Genomic DNA, 20,063 nt, shown 5'->3' with positions numbered 1-20,063 from the left:
CCCAACAGTGGGCCCACAGTCTTCCTACTTGCGGAAGGTCAGGTTATCGCCTGTTTTTCTGCCTCTCCCTGGAAGCCAACACCCTAAGGAAATGTCCCGGGTTACAGGGTAATAATAATAATAATAATGGCATTTATTAAGCGCTTACTATGTGCAAAGCACTGTTCTAAGCGCTGGGGAGGTTACAAGGTGATCCGGTTGTCCCACGGGGGGCTCACAGTCTTCATCCCCATTTTACAGATGAGGGAACTGAAGCACAGAGAAGTGAAGTGACTTACTCAAAGTCACACAGCTGACAAGTGGCAGAACCGGGATTTGAACCCACGACCTCTGACTCCAAAGCCCGGGCTCTTTTCCACTGGGTCACAGGCTGGACCTCCCGGCCGGAGGTCCCAGCCGGAGGCCTTCCAACTCCCGTTCGCTGTTTGCCGTCCGTTGTGTTCCGAGATAAGTCGGGCCCTGACAGGGAAGCTCAGTATTCTTCCGGCGTCAACGGCGTCTCCCCGTTGGCAAAGTTAAGTTAGTGTCAGCCAAATTGGGCCCACGGGAGCAATCGCCAAACCCCGCGAGGCCCAGAAGCAGCAGATTTTGCTTTTCTAGCAGAGACCGTGCCTGGCATAAAGGCGGATTGAATGAAACCAACTGGATGGTCTCTTTATCCAAGCCTGCACTGCTCCTGTCTACTTGCCTTTCTCTCTCCCGCAGGCGAGGGAGGCCATGGAGGCAAAAGAGAGCTGGTAACCCAGCCGGCTCCTCATCAACAGGGCCCTTGTCCTCAATCTTCTTCTCACGGGACGTGTGTGACTGAGGACAGAATTCCCCATGGAGTGAGGCTGGCATAATAATAATAATAATGATGGCATTTATTAAGTGCTAACTATGTACAAAACACTGTTCCAAAGTGCTGGGGAGGTTACAAGGTGATCAGGTTGTCCCACGGGGGGCTCACAGTCTTCATCCCCATTGTTCAGATGAGGGAACTGAGGCGCAGAGAAGTGAAGTGACTCGCCCAAAGTCACACAGCTGACAAGTGGCGGAGCCGGGATTTGAACCCATGACCTCTGAATCCAAAGCCAGGGCTCTTTCCACTGAGCCACGTTGCTTCTCTAAGAAGCATAAGAACCCAGGGGCCCAATCTCCAAGACCTCAGGGAATTTGCAGGACATGGGTTCTTATGCCAGCTTTGTCTGCTGTGTGACCTTGGGCAAGTCATTTCACTTCTTTGTGCCTCAGTTTCCTCATCTGTAAAAATGGGGATTAAGACTGTGAGTCCCATGGGGGACAATGACTGTGTCCAATCTGATTATCTTGTATCTACGCCAGCACTTAGTAGTGTCTGGCCTATAGTAATAATAATAATAATGGCATTTATTAAGCACTTACTATGTGCAGAGCACTGTTCTAAGCTCTGGGGAGGTTACAAGGTGATCAGGTTGTCCCTCGGGGGGCTCACAGTCTTCACCCCCATTTTACAGATGAGGGAACTGAGGCACAGAGAAGTGAAGTGGCTTGCCCAGGGTCACCCAGCAGAGAAGCAGCATGGTGTAGTAATAATGATAATAATAATAATAATAATAATAGTGATGGTATTTGTTAAGCGTTTACTATGTGCAAAGCGCTGTTCTAAGTCCTGGGGAGGTTACAAGGCGATCAGGTTGTCCCACAGTGGGATCACAGTTTTAATCCCCATTTTACAGATGAGGTAACTGAGGCACAGAGAACTTAAGTGACATGCCCAAAGTCACACAGCTGACAGTTGGTGGAGCTGGGATTTGAACCCATGACCTCTGACTCCAAAGCCAGGGCTCTTTCCACTGAGCCACGTTGCTTCTCTAAGAAGCATAAGAACCCAGGGGCCCAATCTCCAAGACCTCAGGGAATTTGCAGGACATGGGTTCTTATGCCAGCTTTGTCTGCTGTGTGACCTTGGGCAAGTCATTTCACTTCTTTGTGCCTCAGTTTCCTCATCTGTAAAAATGGGGATTAAGACTGTGAGTCCCATGGGGGACAATGACTGTGTCCAATCTGATTATCTTGTTTCTACGCCAGCACTTAGTAGTGTCTGGCCTATAGTAATAATAATAATAATGGCATTTATTAAGCACTTACTATGTGCAGAGCACTGTTCTAAGCTCTGGGGAGGTTACAAGGTGATCAGGTTGCCCCTCGGGGGGCTCACAGTCTTCACCCCCATTTTACAGATGAGGGAACTGAGGCACAGAGAAGTGAAGTGACTTGCCCAAAGTCACACAGCTGACAATTGGCAGAGCTGGGATTTGAACCCATGACCTCTGACTCCAAAGCCCAGGCTCTTTCCAATGAGCCACACTGCTGCTCTAGTAAGTAAGTAAGTAAGTTTCGTAGCAACTGCTTAACAAATAGTATTATTATTATTATTATTATTATTATTATTATTATTATTATTATTATTATTATTATTACTATTATTAGACCCCTCATGGAGGACTTGATGCCAGTGCTGGTGGTTTGCTTGGCACCCCACGAACTGTCTCGGCTCTGGCCTTCAGGGGCCCCCCTGAGGGCACGGAGTTCAGTGGGCGGGGGGGGGGGGGGGGGGGCAGCATGGCTCAGTGGAAAGAGCCCAGGCTTTAGAGTCAGAGGTCATGGGTTCAAATCCCGGCTCTGCCAATTGTCAGCTGTGCGACTTTGGGCAAGTCACTTAACTTCTCTGGGCTTCAGTTCCCTCATCTGGAAAATGGGGATGAAGACTGTGAGCCCCCCGCGGGACAACCTGATCACCTTGTAACCTCCCCAGCGCTTAGAACGGTGCTTTGCACATAGTAAGCACTTAATAAATGCCATTATATATATATATATATATATATATATATATATGTATATATATATGAACAGGAATGTTTTGCCCAGGTCCCATTTACAGGGAGTGCCCCTGGGCACCGTGCCGACATCAAGCCCTAGCACTCCGACCTGGTGAGCGGTGCCTGGGAACCGCCAACGTTTGCCAACGATTTCTCAGGCTTCCACACTGTGTCTGTCCACCTCAGGGGATGTCATATGCGGTTCTTGATCAGAAACCTTCATCCCTGATCACCCAGTCAATCAATCAATAGTACTGATCGACTACTCTAGACCGTAAGCTTGCTGTGGTCAAGGCACATGCCTACCAACTTGTTTGGACTCTTCCAAGTGCTTAGTACCATATGGTGCACACAGTAAGCACTCAATAAATGCCACTGATTTACTTTTCAAACATATTTATTAGGTGCTTACTCTGTGCCAGGCACTGAGGTAAGCCTTGGAGTAGAAACAAGCTAATCAGGTTGGACATGGTTCGGGTGCCACAAGGAGCTCACAATCCTAAGTCCCATTTTACAGATGAGGTAACTGAGGCACGGAGAAGTGAAGTGGCTTGCCCAGGGTCACCCAGCAGAGAAGCAGCATGGCATAGTAATAATAATAACAATAATAATGATAATAATGGTATTTGTTAAGCGCTTACTATGTGCAAAGCACTGTTCTAAGCGCTGAGGAGGTTACAAGGCGATCAGGTTGTCCCACGGGGGGTTTACAGTTTTAATCCCCATTTTACAGATGAGATAACTGAGGCACAGAGAGATTAAGTGACTTGCCCAAAGTCACACAGCTGACAGTTGGTGGAGCTGGGATTTGAACCCATGACCTCTGACTCCAAAGTCCATGCTCTTTCCACTGAGTAGTAGATAGAGCATGGAGTCAGAAGGTCATGGGTTCTAATCTTGGCTTCACCGCTTGTCTGCTGTGTGACCTTGGGCAAGTCACTTCCCTTCTCAGGGCCTCAGTTCCCTCATCTGTAAAATGGGGATTGAAACTGTGAGCCCCACTTGGGACACAGGTTGTGTCCAACCCAATTTGCTTGTATCCACCCCAGCATTTGATAAAATGCTTGGCACCTAGTAAGTGCTTAACAAATACTACAATTTTTATTATTAAGTGGCAGAGCCGGGATTAGAACCCAGGTCCTTCTTATTCCCAGGCCCAGGCTGTACTTCAATCGATCGATTGATCGAACGATCCAGCGGCAGTCCCCCACCTTGGACTGTTTCGTTCACCTCGCGGGCAGGGTAGCAGAGAAGCAGTGTGGCTCAGTGGAAAGAGCCCAGGCTTTGGAGTCAGAGGTCATGGGTTCAAATCCAGGCTCCGCCACTTGTCAGCTGTGTGACTTTGGGCAAGTCACTTCACTTCTCTGCGCCTCAGTTCCCTCATTTGTAAAATGGGGATGAAGACTGTGAGCCCCCCATGGGACAACCTGATCACCTTGTAACCTCCCCAGTGCTTAAAACAGTGCTTTGCTCATAGTAAGCGCTTAATGGAGAAGCAGCGTAGCTCAGTGGAAAGAGCCCGGGCTTTGGAGTCAGAGGTCGTGGGTTCAAATCCCAGCTCCGCCACTTGTCAGCTGTGTGACTTTGGGCAAGTCACTTAACTTCTCTGGGCCTCAGTTCCCTCATCTGTAAAATGGGGATGAAGACTGTGAGCCCCCCGTGGGACAACCTGATCACCTTGTAACCTCCCCAGTGCTTGGAACAGTGCTTTGCACATAGGAAGCGCTTAATAAATGCCATTATTATCATTATTATTATTATTATTTTAGACTGTGAGCCCACTGTTGGGTAGGGACTGTCTCTATATGTTGCCAATTTGTACTTCCCAAGCGCTTAGTACAGTGCTCTGCACATAGTAAGCGCTTAATAAATACGATTGATGATGATGATTTGGGAGAGGATTTGCATGACTCACGGCCTTGAGGAGTAGCCAAGTTTTCACTTCCTAATCCCTCCCAATCTTGATTTTCCCACCATCACCACGGTTCAGGGCGAGAGAGTCTTTCCATAAGAAATCCCTGCTGTGATAAAGGAGAGGGTGGCGAGGGGAGAGCCGGTGCACATTCCCCACTTCAGGGGCTTGTCGTCAATTCGGTTTGAGAAGAGAAATTCAATCACGTCCGTATCGCGCAACGGGAGGAAGAAGCTATGAGATTTTGCCGGTGAGTGTTCGAATGATTCAATTTTGCAAATGCCTTTTCCAGGTAATATCCTCCGGCCTCTGGAGAGAGCGTTAAACGCTGCCAGGTCAAGGAATGCTCCCTGCCATTTGGGGTCGGAGCTTGGAGGCAGTGTCTGGTCAGTCAATCAATCGTATTCCAGCGTTTAGAACAGTGCTCAGCGCTTAGAACAGTGCTCACCACATAGTAAGCGCTTAATAAATGCCATTATTATTATTATTTTTATTTACTGTGTCCTTACTGTGTGCAAAGCTTAGTACAATGCTCTGCCCACAGTAAGCACTCAGTAAATATGATTGAATGAATGAATGAATGCAGAGCACTGTACTAAGCACTAGGGTGAGTAGAATATAACAATAAATAAACACATCCCCGTCCACAACCAGCTTACAGTCTATAGTGGCAGACAGGCATTGAGAGAATTAAATAAGTTACTGATATTAAGTTGTCTCTATATGTTGCCAACTTGTACTTCCCAAGTGCTCAGTACAGTGCTCTGCACACAGTAAGTGCTCAATAAATACGATTGAATGAATGAATGAAAGTGCAGGGGGCTGGGAAGGGGGATGAATAAAGGGAGCAAATCGGGGCAGAAGGGAGTGGGAGAAGAGGAAGGAGTGGGAGAAGAGAAGGGGAGAAGACCAGGCCGAGAGGAGTGTCTACCACTCCTCACTTAGAGAAGCAGTGTGGCTCAGTGGAAAGAGCACGGGATTTGGAGTCAGAGGTCACGGGTTCAAATCCCGGCTCCGCCAATTGTCAGCTGTGTGACTCTGGGCAAGTCACTTCACTTCTCTGGGTCTCAGTTCCCTCATCTGTAAAATGGGGATGAAGACTGTGAGCCTCCCGTGGGACAACCTGATCACCTCGTTACCTCCCCAGTGCTTAGAATGGTGCTTTGCACATAGTGAGCGCTTAATAAATACCATCATTATTATTACTATTACCACAAGTGGGGAATGAGCAAATAATGATAATAATAATTATTGTGGTATTTGTTAAGCGCTTACTGTATGCCAAGCACTGTACTATGTACTGGGGAAGATTCAGGATAATCAGGTCCCAGGTGGGGCTCACAGAATAAGTAGGAGGGTGAACAGATATGGAATCTCCGTTTTGCAGGTGAGGGAACTGAGGCACAGAGAAATTAAGTGACTTCCCCGAGATCACCCAGCAGGTAAATGCCAGAGCTGGGTTTAGAACCGTGAGTCTCATGTGGGACAGGGACTGTGACTTATCTGATGAACTCCTATCTATCCCAGCGCTTACAACAGTGCTTGACACATAGTATGTACTTAACAACTGTAATAATAACAATAATAATAATCACCATTTAGCACAGAGCCTGCCTCGTCACTCACCCCACTATTGCGAAGCAGCGTGGCTCAGTGGAAAGAGCATGGGCTTGGGTGTCAGAGGTCATGGGTTCTAATCCCGACTTCACCACTTGTCAGCTGTGTGACTTGGGGCAAATCACTTAACTTATCTGTGCTTCAGTTCCCTCATCTGTAAAATGGGGATTAGATTGTGAGCCCCACGTGGGACAACCTGATGACCTTGTATCTACCCCAGTGCTTAGAACAGTGCTTGGCACATAGTAAGCACTTAACAAATGCCATTAAAAAAAACAAAACAAAGAAACCCCCAAATACCACAGTTATTATTATTATTGCTGGATGGGAAATGTTATTGAATCAGAAAGATATGGGTTCTAATCCTGCCACCACCACTTATCTGCTGTGTGACCTTGGGCAAGTCACTTCAATTCTCTATGACTCAGTTACTTCATCTGTAAAATGGGGAATAAGACTGTGAGCCGAATGCTTGACAGGGACCGTGCCCAACCTGATTAACTAGTATCTCCCCCAGCGTTCAGTACAGTGCCTGGCACACAGTAAGCACTTAACAAATACTTAAAAAAAGTCAAGGAAGGAAATCCTTCTGGATAGACATCAGCAAGGTTTCTATGCACGTGCCTTAAACTTGGTGTTACTTATTTCTCGGTCCTAGCCCAAATCGGTTTGGGAGACGTTCAATTTTCAAAACATAGGATTTCCCTGGATGAATTAGAAGATTGGCCCACATTTCAGAAACTGCCAGTCAGTTGGGCCTACTCAAGGAATCAGGATGATTTGGGTTTGTTTGATAGAAACCTCGGTTTTCACTCATTACCGAAGCTGAGTTTATTTTGAAAACAGTCTTTGAAATCCTCTAACTACATTTTCTGTAAAATGCGCCGTGTATTTTCTTTCCCCAATTTTATCCCTCTAGAAGACACAAGGTAATTTAACCTGTTTACTTGCTACGTTGCCTGTTTACTTGCTTTATTTTGTTCTGTTGTCTGTCTCCTCCCTTCTAGACTGTGAGCCTGTTGTTGGATAGGGATTATGTCTATCGGTTGCTGAATTGTACTTTCCAATCGCTTAGTACAGTGCTCTGCACACAGTAAGCTCTCAATAAATACAGTTGAATGAATGAATGAATAAATGAAAGGGTTAAATCCCCATTTTAAAGATGAGGTAACTGAGGCACAGAGTTAAGTGACTTACCCAAGATCACACAGGTGGTAGAGTCAGGATTAGAACCCAAGTCCCCTGACACCCAGGCCTATGTGCTTTCCATTGGGCCACTTATTTCTCAATTAGTAGAAATAAGGATAATTTTGGTGTTCACAAGGACCTGGGTAGAGAGTACAGTAGCTCTAAGGCCAGTGGAGTGGGGAGAGAGAGAGAGAGAGTGTGTGTATGGTAGTAATAATAATGATGGCATTTATTAAGCACTTACTATGTGCAAAGCACTGTTCTAAGTGCTGGGGAGGTTACAAGGTGATCAGGTTGTCCCATGGGGGGCTCACGGTCAATCCCCATTTTACAGATGAGGGAACTGAGGCACGGAGAAGTGAAGTGACTTGCCCAAAGTCACACAGCTGAAAAGTGGCAGAGCTGGAATTTGAACCCATGACCTCTGACTCCAAAGCCTGTGCTCTTTCCACTAAGCCACGCTGCTTCCCCAATTTACTGAGAGCTTACTGTGAATAGAACACTGGGATCTCTTGGGAGTGTACACTATAACAATAACAATATACACTATACACTATATACACTATATATACTATATATGCTATATACACTATACTGTACACTATAACAATAAAACATACACATAGTATTTGTTAATCGCTTATTATGTGTGAAGCACTTTTCTAGTCCGTGAGTTTGTCCTCTAGATTTTAAGCTAGTTGTGGGTTGGGAGTGTTTCTGGTTTTTATTCTATTGTAACCTCCCAGGCACTTAGTACAGGGCTCTCCGTAGAGTAAGTGCTCAATAAATACGATTGAATGAATGAATTGCAGGACAAGTGGCAGATTTGCACCAATTCTATGGTCAGAATGACGGCCACGATGCCGCCCCGCTCCATTTCTTGGGGGTTGGCGAAGGCCGACCAGTGTCCGTGGGCACCGGAGAGGGGACGGAAGTCTTGCTCTGCGGAAGTAAGTGTTTGTGGGCCAGTTAGGTGTCCCGTTGGCGTTGGCAGGTTGACCCTTGTCTGTGTCTCCCGTTCCGGCGGCAGGGCTGGACGACTGCCTTCAGCAGTACATCAAGAGCTTCGAGAGGGAGAGGATCAGCGGGGACCAGCTGCTCCACATCACGCACCAGGAACTCGAGGAGCTGGGCGTCACCCGCATCGGACACCAAGAGCTCATCCTGGAGGCCGTGGACCTGCTCTGCGCTCTGGTAAGTGGCCGGCGGGCCCCTGGCCGTAAATAATAATAATAATAATAAGGGCATTTGTTAAGCACTTACTATGTGCAAAGCACTGTTCTGAGCGCCGGGGAGGGGAAACAAGGTAATGAGGTTGTCCCATGTGGGGCTCACAGTCTTAATCCCCATTTTACAGATGAGGTAACTGAGGCTCAGAGAAGTTAAGTGACTTACCCAAGGTCACACAGCAGACGCGTGGCGGAGCCAGGATTCGAACTTATGATCTCTGACTCCAAAGCCCGAGCTCTTTCCACTGAGCCATGCTGCTTCTCGGGGGCCATCAGGGCAAGAGGGTGGCAGGGATGGGGAGGCCCCCGTTCCTCCCTCCACCCCGCCTTGAATCCACAGCCCGTGCCGGGAGGGCAGCCCAGCAGACCCTCTGCCTCTTCTCCCGCCCTTTCTGTTCACTCACTCATTCAATCATATTTATTGAGTGCTTACTGGGTGCAGAGCAGTGTAATAATAATAATGGCATTTATTAAGCGCTTCCTATGTGCAAAGCACTGTTCTAAATGCTGGGGAGATTACAAGGTGATCAGATTGTCCCACAGGGGGCTCACAGTCTTCACCCCCATTTTACAGCTGAGGGAACTGAGGGCCAGAGAAATGAAGTGACTTGCCCAAAGTCACACAGCTGACAAGTGGTGGAGGCAGTATTTGAACCCACGACCTCTGACTCCAAAGCCCGGGCTCTTACCACTGAGCCACGCTGCTTCTCTATAATAATGGCATTTATTCAGCGCTTACTATGTGCAAAGCACTGTTCTAAGCGCTGGGGAGGTTACAAGGTGATCAAGTTGTCCCATATGGGGCTCACAGTCTTAGTCCCCATTTTACAGATGAGGTAACTGAGGCCCAGAGAAGTTAAGTGACTTGGCCAAAGTCACACAGCTGACAATTGGCGGAGCCGGGGTTTGAACCCATGACCTTTGACTCCAAAGCCCAGGCTCTTTTCCACTGAGCCACGCTGCATATAATGATGGCATTTGTTAAGCGCTTACTATGTAAGAAGCATGTTCTAAGCACTGGCGGGGGATACAAGGTGATCAGGGTGTCCCACGTGGGGCTCACAGTCTTAATCCCCATTTTACAGATGAGGTAACTGAGACTCAGAGAAGTTAAGTGACTTGCCCAAGGTCACACAACAGACATGTGGCGGAGCTGGGATTAGAACCCATGAGGTCTGACTTCCAAGCCTGGGCTCTTTCCGCCGAGCTACTCTGCTTCTCAAGCGCTCAAGAGAGTACGATGTAACAATAAAAAATTACCCCTTTTAGACTGTGAGCCCACTGTTGGGTAGGGACTGTCTCTATATGTTGCAAACTTGTACTTCCCAAGCGCTTAGTACAGTGCTCTGCACACAGTAAGCGCTCAATAAATACGATTGATGATGATGATGATAATAAACAGATACATTCCCTGACCTGCTAGACTGTAAGCTTAGCGGGGGAGAAAAGTCACTTTCTGGTCACTTTCTGGAAAAGTCACCAATGAGCAGCTTTACCCCACAAGTTCCTGAGAAATTCCCATCTGTCCAATCCCCCCAGTCCCAAATCCGGACCCACCAACTCTACGTTCAGACTACCAGTCAGTCAGTCATATTTACTGAGCACTTACTGTGCATAGAGCACCGTACTAAGCGCTCGAGAGAGTATAGCCTGAGACACAGCATGACTTAATGGATAGAGCAACGGGTCTGAAGGTAATAATAATAATAACAGTAATAATAATAATGATGGCATTTATTAAGCACTTACTATGTGCAAAACACTGTTCTAAGCTCTGGGGAGGTTACAAGGTGATCGGGTTGTCCCACGGGGGGCTCACAGTCTTCATCCCCATTTTACAGATGAGGTAACTGAGGCATAGAGAAGTGAAGTGACTTGCCCAAAGTCACACAGCTGACAATTGGCAGAGCCGGACTTTGAACCCGTGATCTCTGACTCCAAAGCCCGGGCTCTTGCCACTGAGCCACGCTGCTTCTCTAGGTAGTGGGTTCTAATCCTGCCTCTGCCACTGGACTTTTGTGTTACCTTGGGCAAGTCACTTCACTTCTCTGCGCTTCAGTTACCTCACCTGAAAATGGGGATTGAGACTGTGAGCCCCACTTGGGCTGGGACTGTATCTGACCCGATTTGCTTGTATCTACCCCAGCACTTAGTATAGTGGCTCACGCATAGTAAACGCTTCACAAACACCACAATTATTATTGTTATTATTTGCTTGCATCCACCCCAGTGCATAGTACAGTGCCTGGCATACAATAAGCGCTTAACAAATACCACGATGATTATTATTAAAATAGAACAATAAAGCAGACACATTTTCTGCCCACAATGAGCTTGCAGTCTAGAGCTAATGGTAGTCTAGTGTCCAGTCCCTTCAGCCCCATATCCAAATGCCCAGCCTCCTGTTTGGACCCCCCACCTCCATGGACAGAACACAAGTCCCATGTCCATTCCTCCCATCCCCCTGTCTGATTCCCCCCCCGACGACAGATGCTGTATGGACCCACACCGGTGGTGTTTTGACTTCTAGTAGTCTGGGATTGCTCCCAACACCTCTTGATCGCTCCATTGCCTTCCCTCGATTCTGAGCTCCTTTCTTTCTCCGCCTCACATCCCCACCACTCTCTCTTCAGACTAGCCAGAAGGACGTGGGCGAGGGGTCGGCTTCGAGATAGACGCGATCCAAGTACAGCGAGTAGGTCGGTGTTAGAAGAACGAAATACGTGGGCAGGGTTGTAGTATGAGGGAGATTGCTGATCGAGTGCTTTAACAGCCCTTGGTAAGGAGTTTCTGTTTGTTGTAGCGGTGGACGGGAAACTCTTGGAGTTTCTTGAGGAATGGGGAGACGTGGAACTTTTTTTTAGGAAAAGTGATCCGTGCAGCAGAGAGAAGTATGGATTGGAGAGGGGAGGGATAGGAGGCCGGGAGGTTCAGTGAGGAGTCAAGGTGGGATAGGATATGTGCTTGGATCAGCTTGGTAAAACAGTTTGGATGGAGAGAAAAAGGCAAATTTTAGTGACATTGTGAAGGTAAAACCGAACCGATGAGGATGCAGGTGCAGATGAGGTAACTGAGCCATGGAGCGGACAAGATGGACCCTAAAATGAATTACAGATGATAATAATAATTGTGGTATTTGTTAAGCGCTTACTATGTGCCAGCCATTGCACTAATTGCTGGGATGGATACAAGCAAATTGGGTTGGACACAGTCCCTGTCCCACATGGGGCTCACGGTCCCCATTTTCTAGATGAGGTAATGGAGGCACAGAGAAGTGAAGTGACTTGCCCAAGGTCAGACAGCAGACAAGCGGCGGAGCCAGGATAATAGTAATAATAATAATAACGATGACATTTGTTACTAGGTGCAAAGCACTGTTCTAAGTGCCGGGGGGATACAAGGTGATCAGGTCGTCCCACGTGGGGCTCACAGTCTTCATCCCCATTTTACAGATGAGGGAACTGAGGCTCAGAGAAGTGAAGTGACTTGCCCAAAGTCACACAGCTGACAATTGGCAGAGCCGGGATTTGAACCCATGACCTCTGACTCCCAAGCCCGGGCTCTTTCCATGGAGCCACGCTGCTTAGAACCCACAACCTTCTGACTCCCAGCCCCGGGCTCTATCCACTAGGCCACACTGCTTCTCTACAGAAGTAGGTTGAGAGGACTAAATGAATAGATGAAGAGTTAGCTGGGAAGTGATCAGATGGCATGCAGGGAACATAAACACACTAATCAGGGAAGGCCTCGTGGAGGAGATGTGGTTTCATTCATTCATTCATTCAGTTGTATTTACTGAGAGCTTACTGTGTGCAGGGCACTGTATTAAGCGCTTAGCACTGTATATTCAAAATGAGGTTGGCGAGTTCCAGGCAGGAGCAGCTGTGTGAGGCAGGAGTCGGCAGTGGGAGAGAAGGGAAAAAAGCCCAGTGAGTAGGTTGTCTTGAGGGAAGCGAGGAGCGTGTTTTGGGCTGTACTGGGAGAAGAGAAAGAGCATTCATTCATTCATCCAATCGTATTTATTGAGCGCTTACTGTGTGCAGAGCAGCGGCCTGGGAATAAGAAGACCTCGATTCTAAACCCGGATCTGTCAATTACTTGCTTTGTGACCTCGGGCAAGTCACTTCACTTGCAAGAAGCAGCGTGGCTCTGTGGAAAGAGCCCGGGCTTGGGAGTCAGAGGTCATGGGTTCGAATTCTGGCTCCACCGCTTGTCAGCTGTGTGACCTTGGGCAAGTCACTTAACTTCTCTGTGCCTCAGTTACCTCATCTGTAAACTGGGGATGAAGACTGTGAGCCCCAAGTGGGGCAACCTGATTACCTTGTATCTACCCCAGCACTTAGAACAGTGCTTGGCACATAGTAAGAGCTTAACAAATACCAACATCATTATTGTTATTATTATTATTATTATTATTATTGTTCTCTGTGCTTCATTTTCCTCAACTGTAAAATGGGGATTCAATGCCTATTCCCCTTCCTACTAAGACTGTGAGTCCCATGTGGAACAGGGACTGTGTCCAATCTAATTAACTTGAAATAATAATAATAATAATAATATTAATAATAATAAAATAGTATTTGTTAAGTGCTTACTATGTTCCAGGAGCTGTTCTAAGCACTGGGATAGATACAGAATAATTGGCTTGGACACAGTCCCCGTCCCACATGGGGCTCATAGTATTAGTCCCTATTTTACAGATGAGGGAACTGAGGTATAGAGAAGTGAAGTGACTTGCCCACGGTCACACAGGAGACAAGTGGTGGAGCCGGGATTTGAACCCATGACCTTTTGACTCCTAGGCCGGTGCTCTTCATGTGAAGCCATGCTGCTTCACTTGTACCGACCCCAGTGCTGAGAACAATGCCTGAGACATAATAAGCACTTAACAAAAGCCACAAAAAGAGAAAGAGAGAGAGAGAGAGAGAGAGAGAGAGAGAGAGAGAGAGAGAGAGGATAATCCTGAGGAAGAGAGCTGATTGAGTGTCCTAAAATCATCCACATTTCCCAGCTTCTCTTCAGGATTCCTTTCCAGCCCACGGCTCATCCTGGGTGGTCCTGGTCAGAAACAGTCCCCTCCCGCTCCCCACCATTATTATTATTATTATTATTAATGGCATTTATTAAGCGCTTACTATGTGCAAAGCACTGTTCTAAGCACTGGGGAGGTTACAAGGTAATCAGGTTGCCCCAAAGGGGGCTCACAGTCTTCATCCCTATTTTACAGATGAGGTAACTGAGGCCCAGAGAAGTGAAGTGACTTGCCCAAAGTCACACAGCTGACAATTGGCAGAGCAGGGATTTGAACCCATGACCTCTGACTCCAAAGCCCGGGCTCTTGCCACTGAGCCACGCTGCCATCCCCTCGCCGCTGATGGCAGCACCCCAGCAGGCCGAGCCGGGACCAGAGAGGGGGTCTTCTCATTCCCAGAGCCATTGCTCTTTGCCCCTGGATCACCATTCGGGCATCAGCCCACAGTAAGAGCTTAATAAAGTCAACTTCCCATACTTCAATCAATCAGTCCATCAATCCATCAGTCATATTTGCTGAGCACTTTCTGTGCACAGAGCATTTATTTATTCATGCGTACTTATTGAACGCTTACTGTGTGAAAAGTACTGTCCTAAGCTTTGGGAGAGCAAACTAAAACAATAAACAGACCCATTCCCTGCCCAAAACGAGCTTACAGATTAGATCAATGTACTAAGTGCTTGGGAGAGTACACTATAATAATAATAATAACAATAATGGCATTTATTAAGCGGTTACTATGTGCAAAGCACTGTTCTAAGCGCTGGGGAGGTTACAAGGTGATCAGGTTGTCCCACAGGGGCTCACAGTCTTCATCTCCATTTTACAGATGAGGTAACTGAGGCACAGAGAAATTAAGTGACTTACCCAAAGTCACACAGCTGACAATTGGCAGAGCCAGGATTCGAACCCATGACCTCTGACTCCAAAGCCCGGGCTCTTTCCACTGAGCCACGCTGCTTCTCTGTTACAGAGTTGGTAGACACATTCCCTGCCCAAGGCGAGTTGATGGTCTAGAGGGGGGAGACAAATATTAATAGAAATGAATAAATTGCTTCTAAAAGAATCTTCAGGTACTCCTTGCTGATCTCTGCTTTTCAAATCTCCATCTGCCCAAGTCATGTTGGATCTGGCGTTAGACTTAATTAATTGTCCTCTTGGGGATCCTTGAGTTGCGCCATTCTCTGATTGACAATCAGTCTCTACTGTTGTTTGCCGTATTTTGGTGCATGTCTGGTCTGACATTAGCCCTTGATTCCCAGGGAATACGAGGATTCATATTTTAAGGCTACCGAGAATGCGTCTAAGGAAACTCATCCTTTCAACTGAGCAGGTTTCCTCTCGGACGTCAACTCCAATCTGACACTCAAACGGCAAACCTAATCGGATCTCCCGGAGAGTCTGCCAGCCGAATAGCTCATTAAAGCATGACAGAGGAGGAAAAAACACCTAGTTTTCTCAATTAAGGGCTCCTTGGGGTCCATTTCTAGGTTCAAACTACTGAACGGAGCAGCCTGTTTAAGTGAACAGTCTTCCCAGAGTCCGTCAGGATCTTAGCAAACTCCTAGAGTGGGAGTTCCCTGAAAAGCCACCGTCTAGACTATAAGCTCGTTGTGGGCAGGGAATGTGTCTGTTTATTGTTGTATTGTACTCTCCCGAGCGCTTTGTACAGCGCTCTGCACACAGTAAGCGCTCCATAAATACACTAGTGGTGGATTCGAACCTCCCAAAATATTCCATGCCGAGAAACTTATCATCCAGCAACAAGGGGGTGATATCGAACGCTGCAGCATCAGTCAATCAATCAATCAATCAATTGTATTTATTGAGTGCTTACTATGTGCAGAGCACTGTACTAAGCGCTTGGGAAGTACAAATTGGCAACATATAGAGACAGTCCCTACCCAACAGTGGGCTCACAGTCTAAAAGGGGGAGACAGAGAACAAAACCAAACATACTAACAAAATAAAATAAATAGAATAGATATGTACAAGTAAAATAAATAAATAAATAGAGTAATAAATATGTACAAACATATATCCATATATACAGGTGCTGTGGGGAAGGGAAGGAGGTAAGATGGGGGGATGGAGGGGGGACGAGGGGGAGAGGAAGGAAGGGGCTCAATCTGGGAAGGCCTCCTGGAGGAGGTGAGCGCTCAGCAGGGCCTTGATCAGCATCCTAATCAATCATCGGTAATAATTGTCACAGGTCCTCGTTATGTCGGTTCAGAGCGTGAGCGTTTTCTCAGTATGAGACATCATCTAGAAACTGCAGATGCCAAGTTCGAGAAGCAGCGTGGTTTAGTGGAAAGAGCTCGGGCCTGGGAATCGGAGGATCTGGGTTCCAATTCTAGCTGCGCCACTTGTCAGCTGCGTGAACCTGGACAAGTCACTTCACTTCTCTGGGCCCCAGTTAGCTCTGTAAAATAGGGATTAAGACTGTGAGCCCATGTGGGATCTGGGACTCCCAAGGCCGTGCTCTTTCCTAAACAGAAGCTGCCCATGCTGACTGGATGCTCCTGCACACGGGAGCGAGGTTCCCTGGAGGTGCCCCGGTATAGAGGTGTGCCCATGGCCCCAGAGCAGGTGAATGCCCAGGAGGGCAGGTTTAATAATAATAATAATAATGATAATAATAATAATGGCATTTATTAAGCGCTTACTATGTGCAAAGCACTGTTCTAAGTGCTGGAGAGGTTACAAGGTGATCAGGTTGTCCCACGGGGGGTTCACAGTCTTAATCCCCATTTTACAAATAAGGTCACTGAGTCACAGAGAAGTTAAGTGACTTGCCCCAAGTCACATAGCTGACAGTTGGCAGAGCTGGGATTCGAACCCATGACCTCTGACTCCAAAGCCCGGGCTCTTTCTACTGAGCCACACTGTTTCCGGAGGCAGTTCAATCAATCAATCAATCAATCGTATTTATTGAGCGCTTACTGTGTGCACAGCACTGTACTAAGCACTCGGGAAGTACAATCAATCAATCAATCAATCGTATTTATTGAGCGCTTACTATGTGCAGAGCACTGTACTAAGCGCTTGGGAAGTACAAATTGGCATCACATAGAGACAGTCCCTACCCGATAGAGGGCTCACAGTCTAAAAGGGGGAGACAGAGAACAGAACCAAACATACCAACAAAATAAAATAGGTAGGATAGAAATGTACAAGTAAAATAAATAAATAAATAAATAAACAGAGTAATAAATATGTACAACCATATATACATATATACAGGTGCTGTGGGGAGGGGAAGGCGGTAAGGCGGGGGGATGGAGAGGGGGACGAGGGGGAGAGGAAAGAAGGGGCTCAATCTGGGAAGGCCTCCTGGAGGAGGTGAGCTCTCAGGAGGGCCTTGAAGGGAGGAAGAGAGCTAGCTTGGCGGATGGGCAGAGGGAGGGCATTCCAGGCCCGGGGGATGACGTGGGCCGGGGGTCGATGGTGGGACAGGCGAGAGCGAGGTACAGTGAGGAGATTAGTGGTGGAGGAGCGGAGGGTGCGGGCTGGGCAGTAGAAGGAGAGAAGGGAGGTGAGGTAGGAGGGGGCGAGGTGATGGAGAGCCTTGAAGCCCAGGGTGAGGAGTTTCTGCCTGATGCGCAGATTGATCGGTAGCCATTGGAGGTTTTTGAGGAGGGGAGTGATATGTCCAGAGCGTTTCTGGACAAAGATAATCCGGGCAGCAGCATGAAGTATGGATTGAAGTGGAGAGAGACACGAGGATGGGAGATCAGAGAGAAGGCTAGTGCAGTAGTCCAGACGGGATAGGATGAGAGCTTGAATTAGCAGGGTAGCGGTTTGGATGGAGAGGAAAGGGCGGATCTTGGCAATGTTGCGGAGCTGAGACCGGCAGGTTTTGGTGACGGCTTGGATGTGAGGGGTGAATGAGAGAGCGGAGTCGAGGATGACACCAAGGTTGCGGGCTTGTGAGACGGGAAGGATGGTAGTGCCGTCAACAGAGATGGGAAAGTCAGGGAGAGGACAAGGTTTGGGAGGGAAGACAAGGAGCTCAGTCTTCGACATGTTGAGCTTTAGGTGGCGGGCGGACATCCAGATGGAGATGTCCTGAAGGCAGGAGGAGATGCGAGCCTGGAGGGAGGGGGAGAGAGCAGGGGCAGAGATGGAGATCTGGGTGTCATCAGCGTAGAGGTGATAGTTGAAGCCGTGGGAGCGAATGAGGTCACCAAGGGAGTGAGTGTATAGAGACGGTCCCTACCCAACAGTGGGCTCACAGTCTAAAAGGGGGAGACAGAGAACAAAACCAAACATACTAACAAAATAAAATAAATAGAATAGATATGTACATGTAAAATAAATAAATAGAGTAATAAATATATACAAACATATATACATATATACAGGTGCTGTGGGGAAAGGAAGGAGGTAAGGGGGGGATGGAGGGGGGACGGGGGGAGAGGAAGGAAGGGGCTCAGTCTGGGAAGGCCTCCTGGAGGAGGTGAGCTCTCAGTAGGCCCTTGAAGGGAAAGGATTCGAACCCATGACCTCTGACTCCATAGCCCTGACTCTTTCCACTGAGTCACACTGTTTCCTGCGGCAGTTCCACCTCCACACACCCCCGGCTGATCCTTGGGGCTCTTGGGCTTCCGGGGAGGCAGCTTGGAGGGCAGAGCTGGGCCTCTTCCTGGGGTGTAAATCAGAGTTTTGAGCTTCTTCTGGAAGTTGAGCCGTCCTCCTCCTCCTCCTCGTTGAGTCAAACCTCAGACCGTTATCCCAGATCTCCCCCCGATCCTTCCCTCCGTGTAAGCAGGAGGCAGAGCCCCACTCAGCCCCCTACCCCCCAACAGCCCCAAACTGGCAGTTGGGGGAGAAGACGTAAGGTCCCTCGCCTCCCTGCTTCCAGCCCGAACCTGGCAGGATTCTGTCTTGATCCGCACCCAGCCCCGGGATAAACTGAGGTAGAGAGCGGTGGGCTCCATCCCTTCACCCCCTCCTATCTGACCCCACTACTCTCCTGCTCCAGTCCAGCCCGCACACTTCGCTCCTCTAATGCCGTCCTTCTCATGAACCTCCATCTCATCTGTCTCACCACCAACGTCTCTCCCACCTCCTGCATCTGGCCTGGATCAACTTGTACTTCCCAAGCGCTTAGTACAGTGCTCTGCACACACTAAGCGCTCAATAAATACAATCGATTGATTGATTGATTGCACACAGTAAGCACTCAATAAATATGATTGAATGAATGAATGAATGAATCTGGACTGTGTCCAGCCAGATTATCTCTATCAACCCCAGGGTTTAGAACAGTGCTTGACACACTGTAAGCACAGAACACACACGGTCATCATCGTGGCTCAGTGGAAATAGCCCGGGCTTTGGAGTCAGAGGTCATGGGTTCAAATCCCGGCTCCGCCAATTGTCAGCTGTGTGACTTTGGGCCAGTCACTTTACTTCTCTGGGCCTCAGTTACCTCAACTGTAAAATGGGGATTAAGACTGTGAGCCCCCTGTGGGACAACCTGATCACCTTGTAACCTCCCCAGCACTTAGAACAGTGCTTTGCACATAGTAAGCACTTAATAAATGCCATTATTATTATTTTTATTATTATTATTATTATTATTATTATTATTATTATTATTATTATCTACCCCAGCACTTAGTACAGTGCCTGACATACAAGCACTTAACAGATACAATATATATTTTTTAAAGTAGTAGCTTAGAAAAGCCTGGTGAGATCATTCCTTTCTTGGTTGTGAGCCCGCTGTTGGGTAGAGACCATCTCTATACGTTGCCAACTTGTACTTCCCAAGTGCTTCGTACAGTGTTCTGCACACAGTTAAGCGCTCAATAAATACGATTGAATGAATGAGTGAATGGTTGGAGAAAGGGCACTGTGACCTTTGGTCCTCTTTTGTAGACATCAAATACGAAAGCTCCTTGAGTAGTGTCCCTTAACAATAATAATAATTATGGTATTTGTTAAGTACTTACTATGTGCCAGGCACTGTACTAAGTGTTGTACTAATGTTAATAATGTTAATATGTAGCGTGGCTCAGTGGAAAGAGCCCGGGCTTTGGAGTCAGAGGTCATCGGTTCAAATCTTGGCTCCACCACTTGTCAGCTGTGTGACTTTGGGCAAGTCACTTAATTTCTCTGTGCCTCAGTTACCTCATCTGTAAAATGGGGATTAAGACTGTGAACCCCCCGTGGGAAAACCTGATCACCTTGTAACCTCTCCAGTGCTTAGAACAATGCTTTGCACATAGTAAGCAATT

At 47.6% G+C, this 20,063-nt stretch overlaps 1 protein-coding gene across 2 annotated transcripts in view; it reads left to right on the top strand.

Annotated features, from left to right (window-relative positions):
- Window positions 1–20,063, top strand: part of LOC119930044 (connector enhancer of kinase suppressor of ras 2-like) — a 266,115-nt gene that overhangs the window by 75,152 nt on the left and 170,900 nt on the right. For both annotated transcript variants that reach the window (XM_038748473.1, XM_038748472.1), the window contains exon 3: window positions 8,588–8,751. In XM_038748473.1, the coding sequence (XP_038604401.1) occupies window positions 8,588–8,751 (164 nt within the window). The remainder of the gene's footprint in view (window positions 1–8,587; window positions 8,752–20,063) is intronic.

This window comes from Tachyglossus aculeatus, chromosome 6 (assembly GCF_015852505.1).
Source record: "Tachyglossus aculeatus isolate mTacAcu1 chromosome 6, mTacAcu1.pri, whole genome shotgun sequence".
Classification (NCBI taxonomy): domain Eukaryota; kingdom Metazoa; phylum Chordata; class Mammalia; order Monotremata; family Tachyglossidae; genus Tachyglossus; species Tachyglossus aculeatus.
The sequence above is the reverse complement of the archived record's forward strand: the minus strand, read 5'-3'. Positions and strand labels throughout refer to the sequence as shown.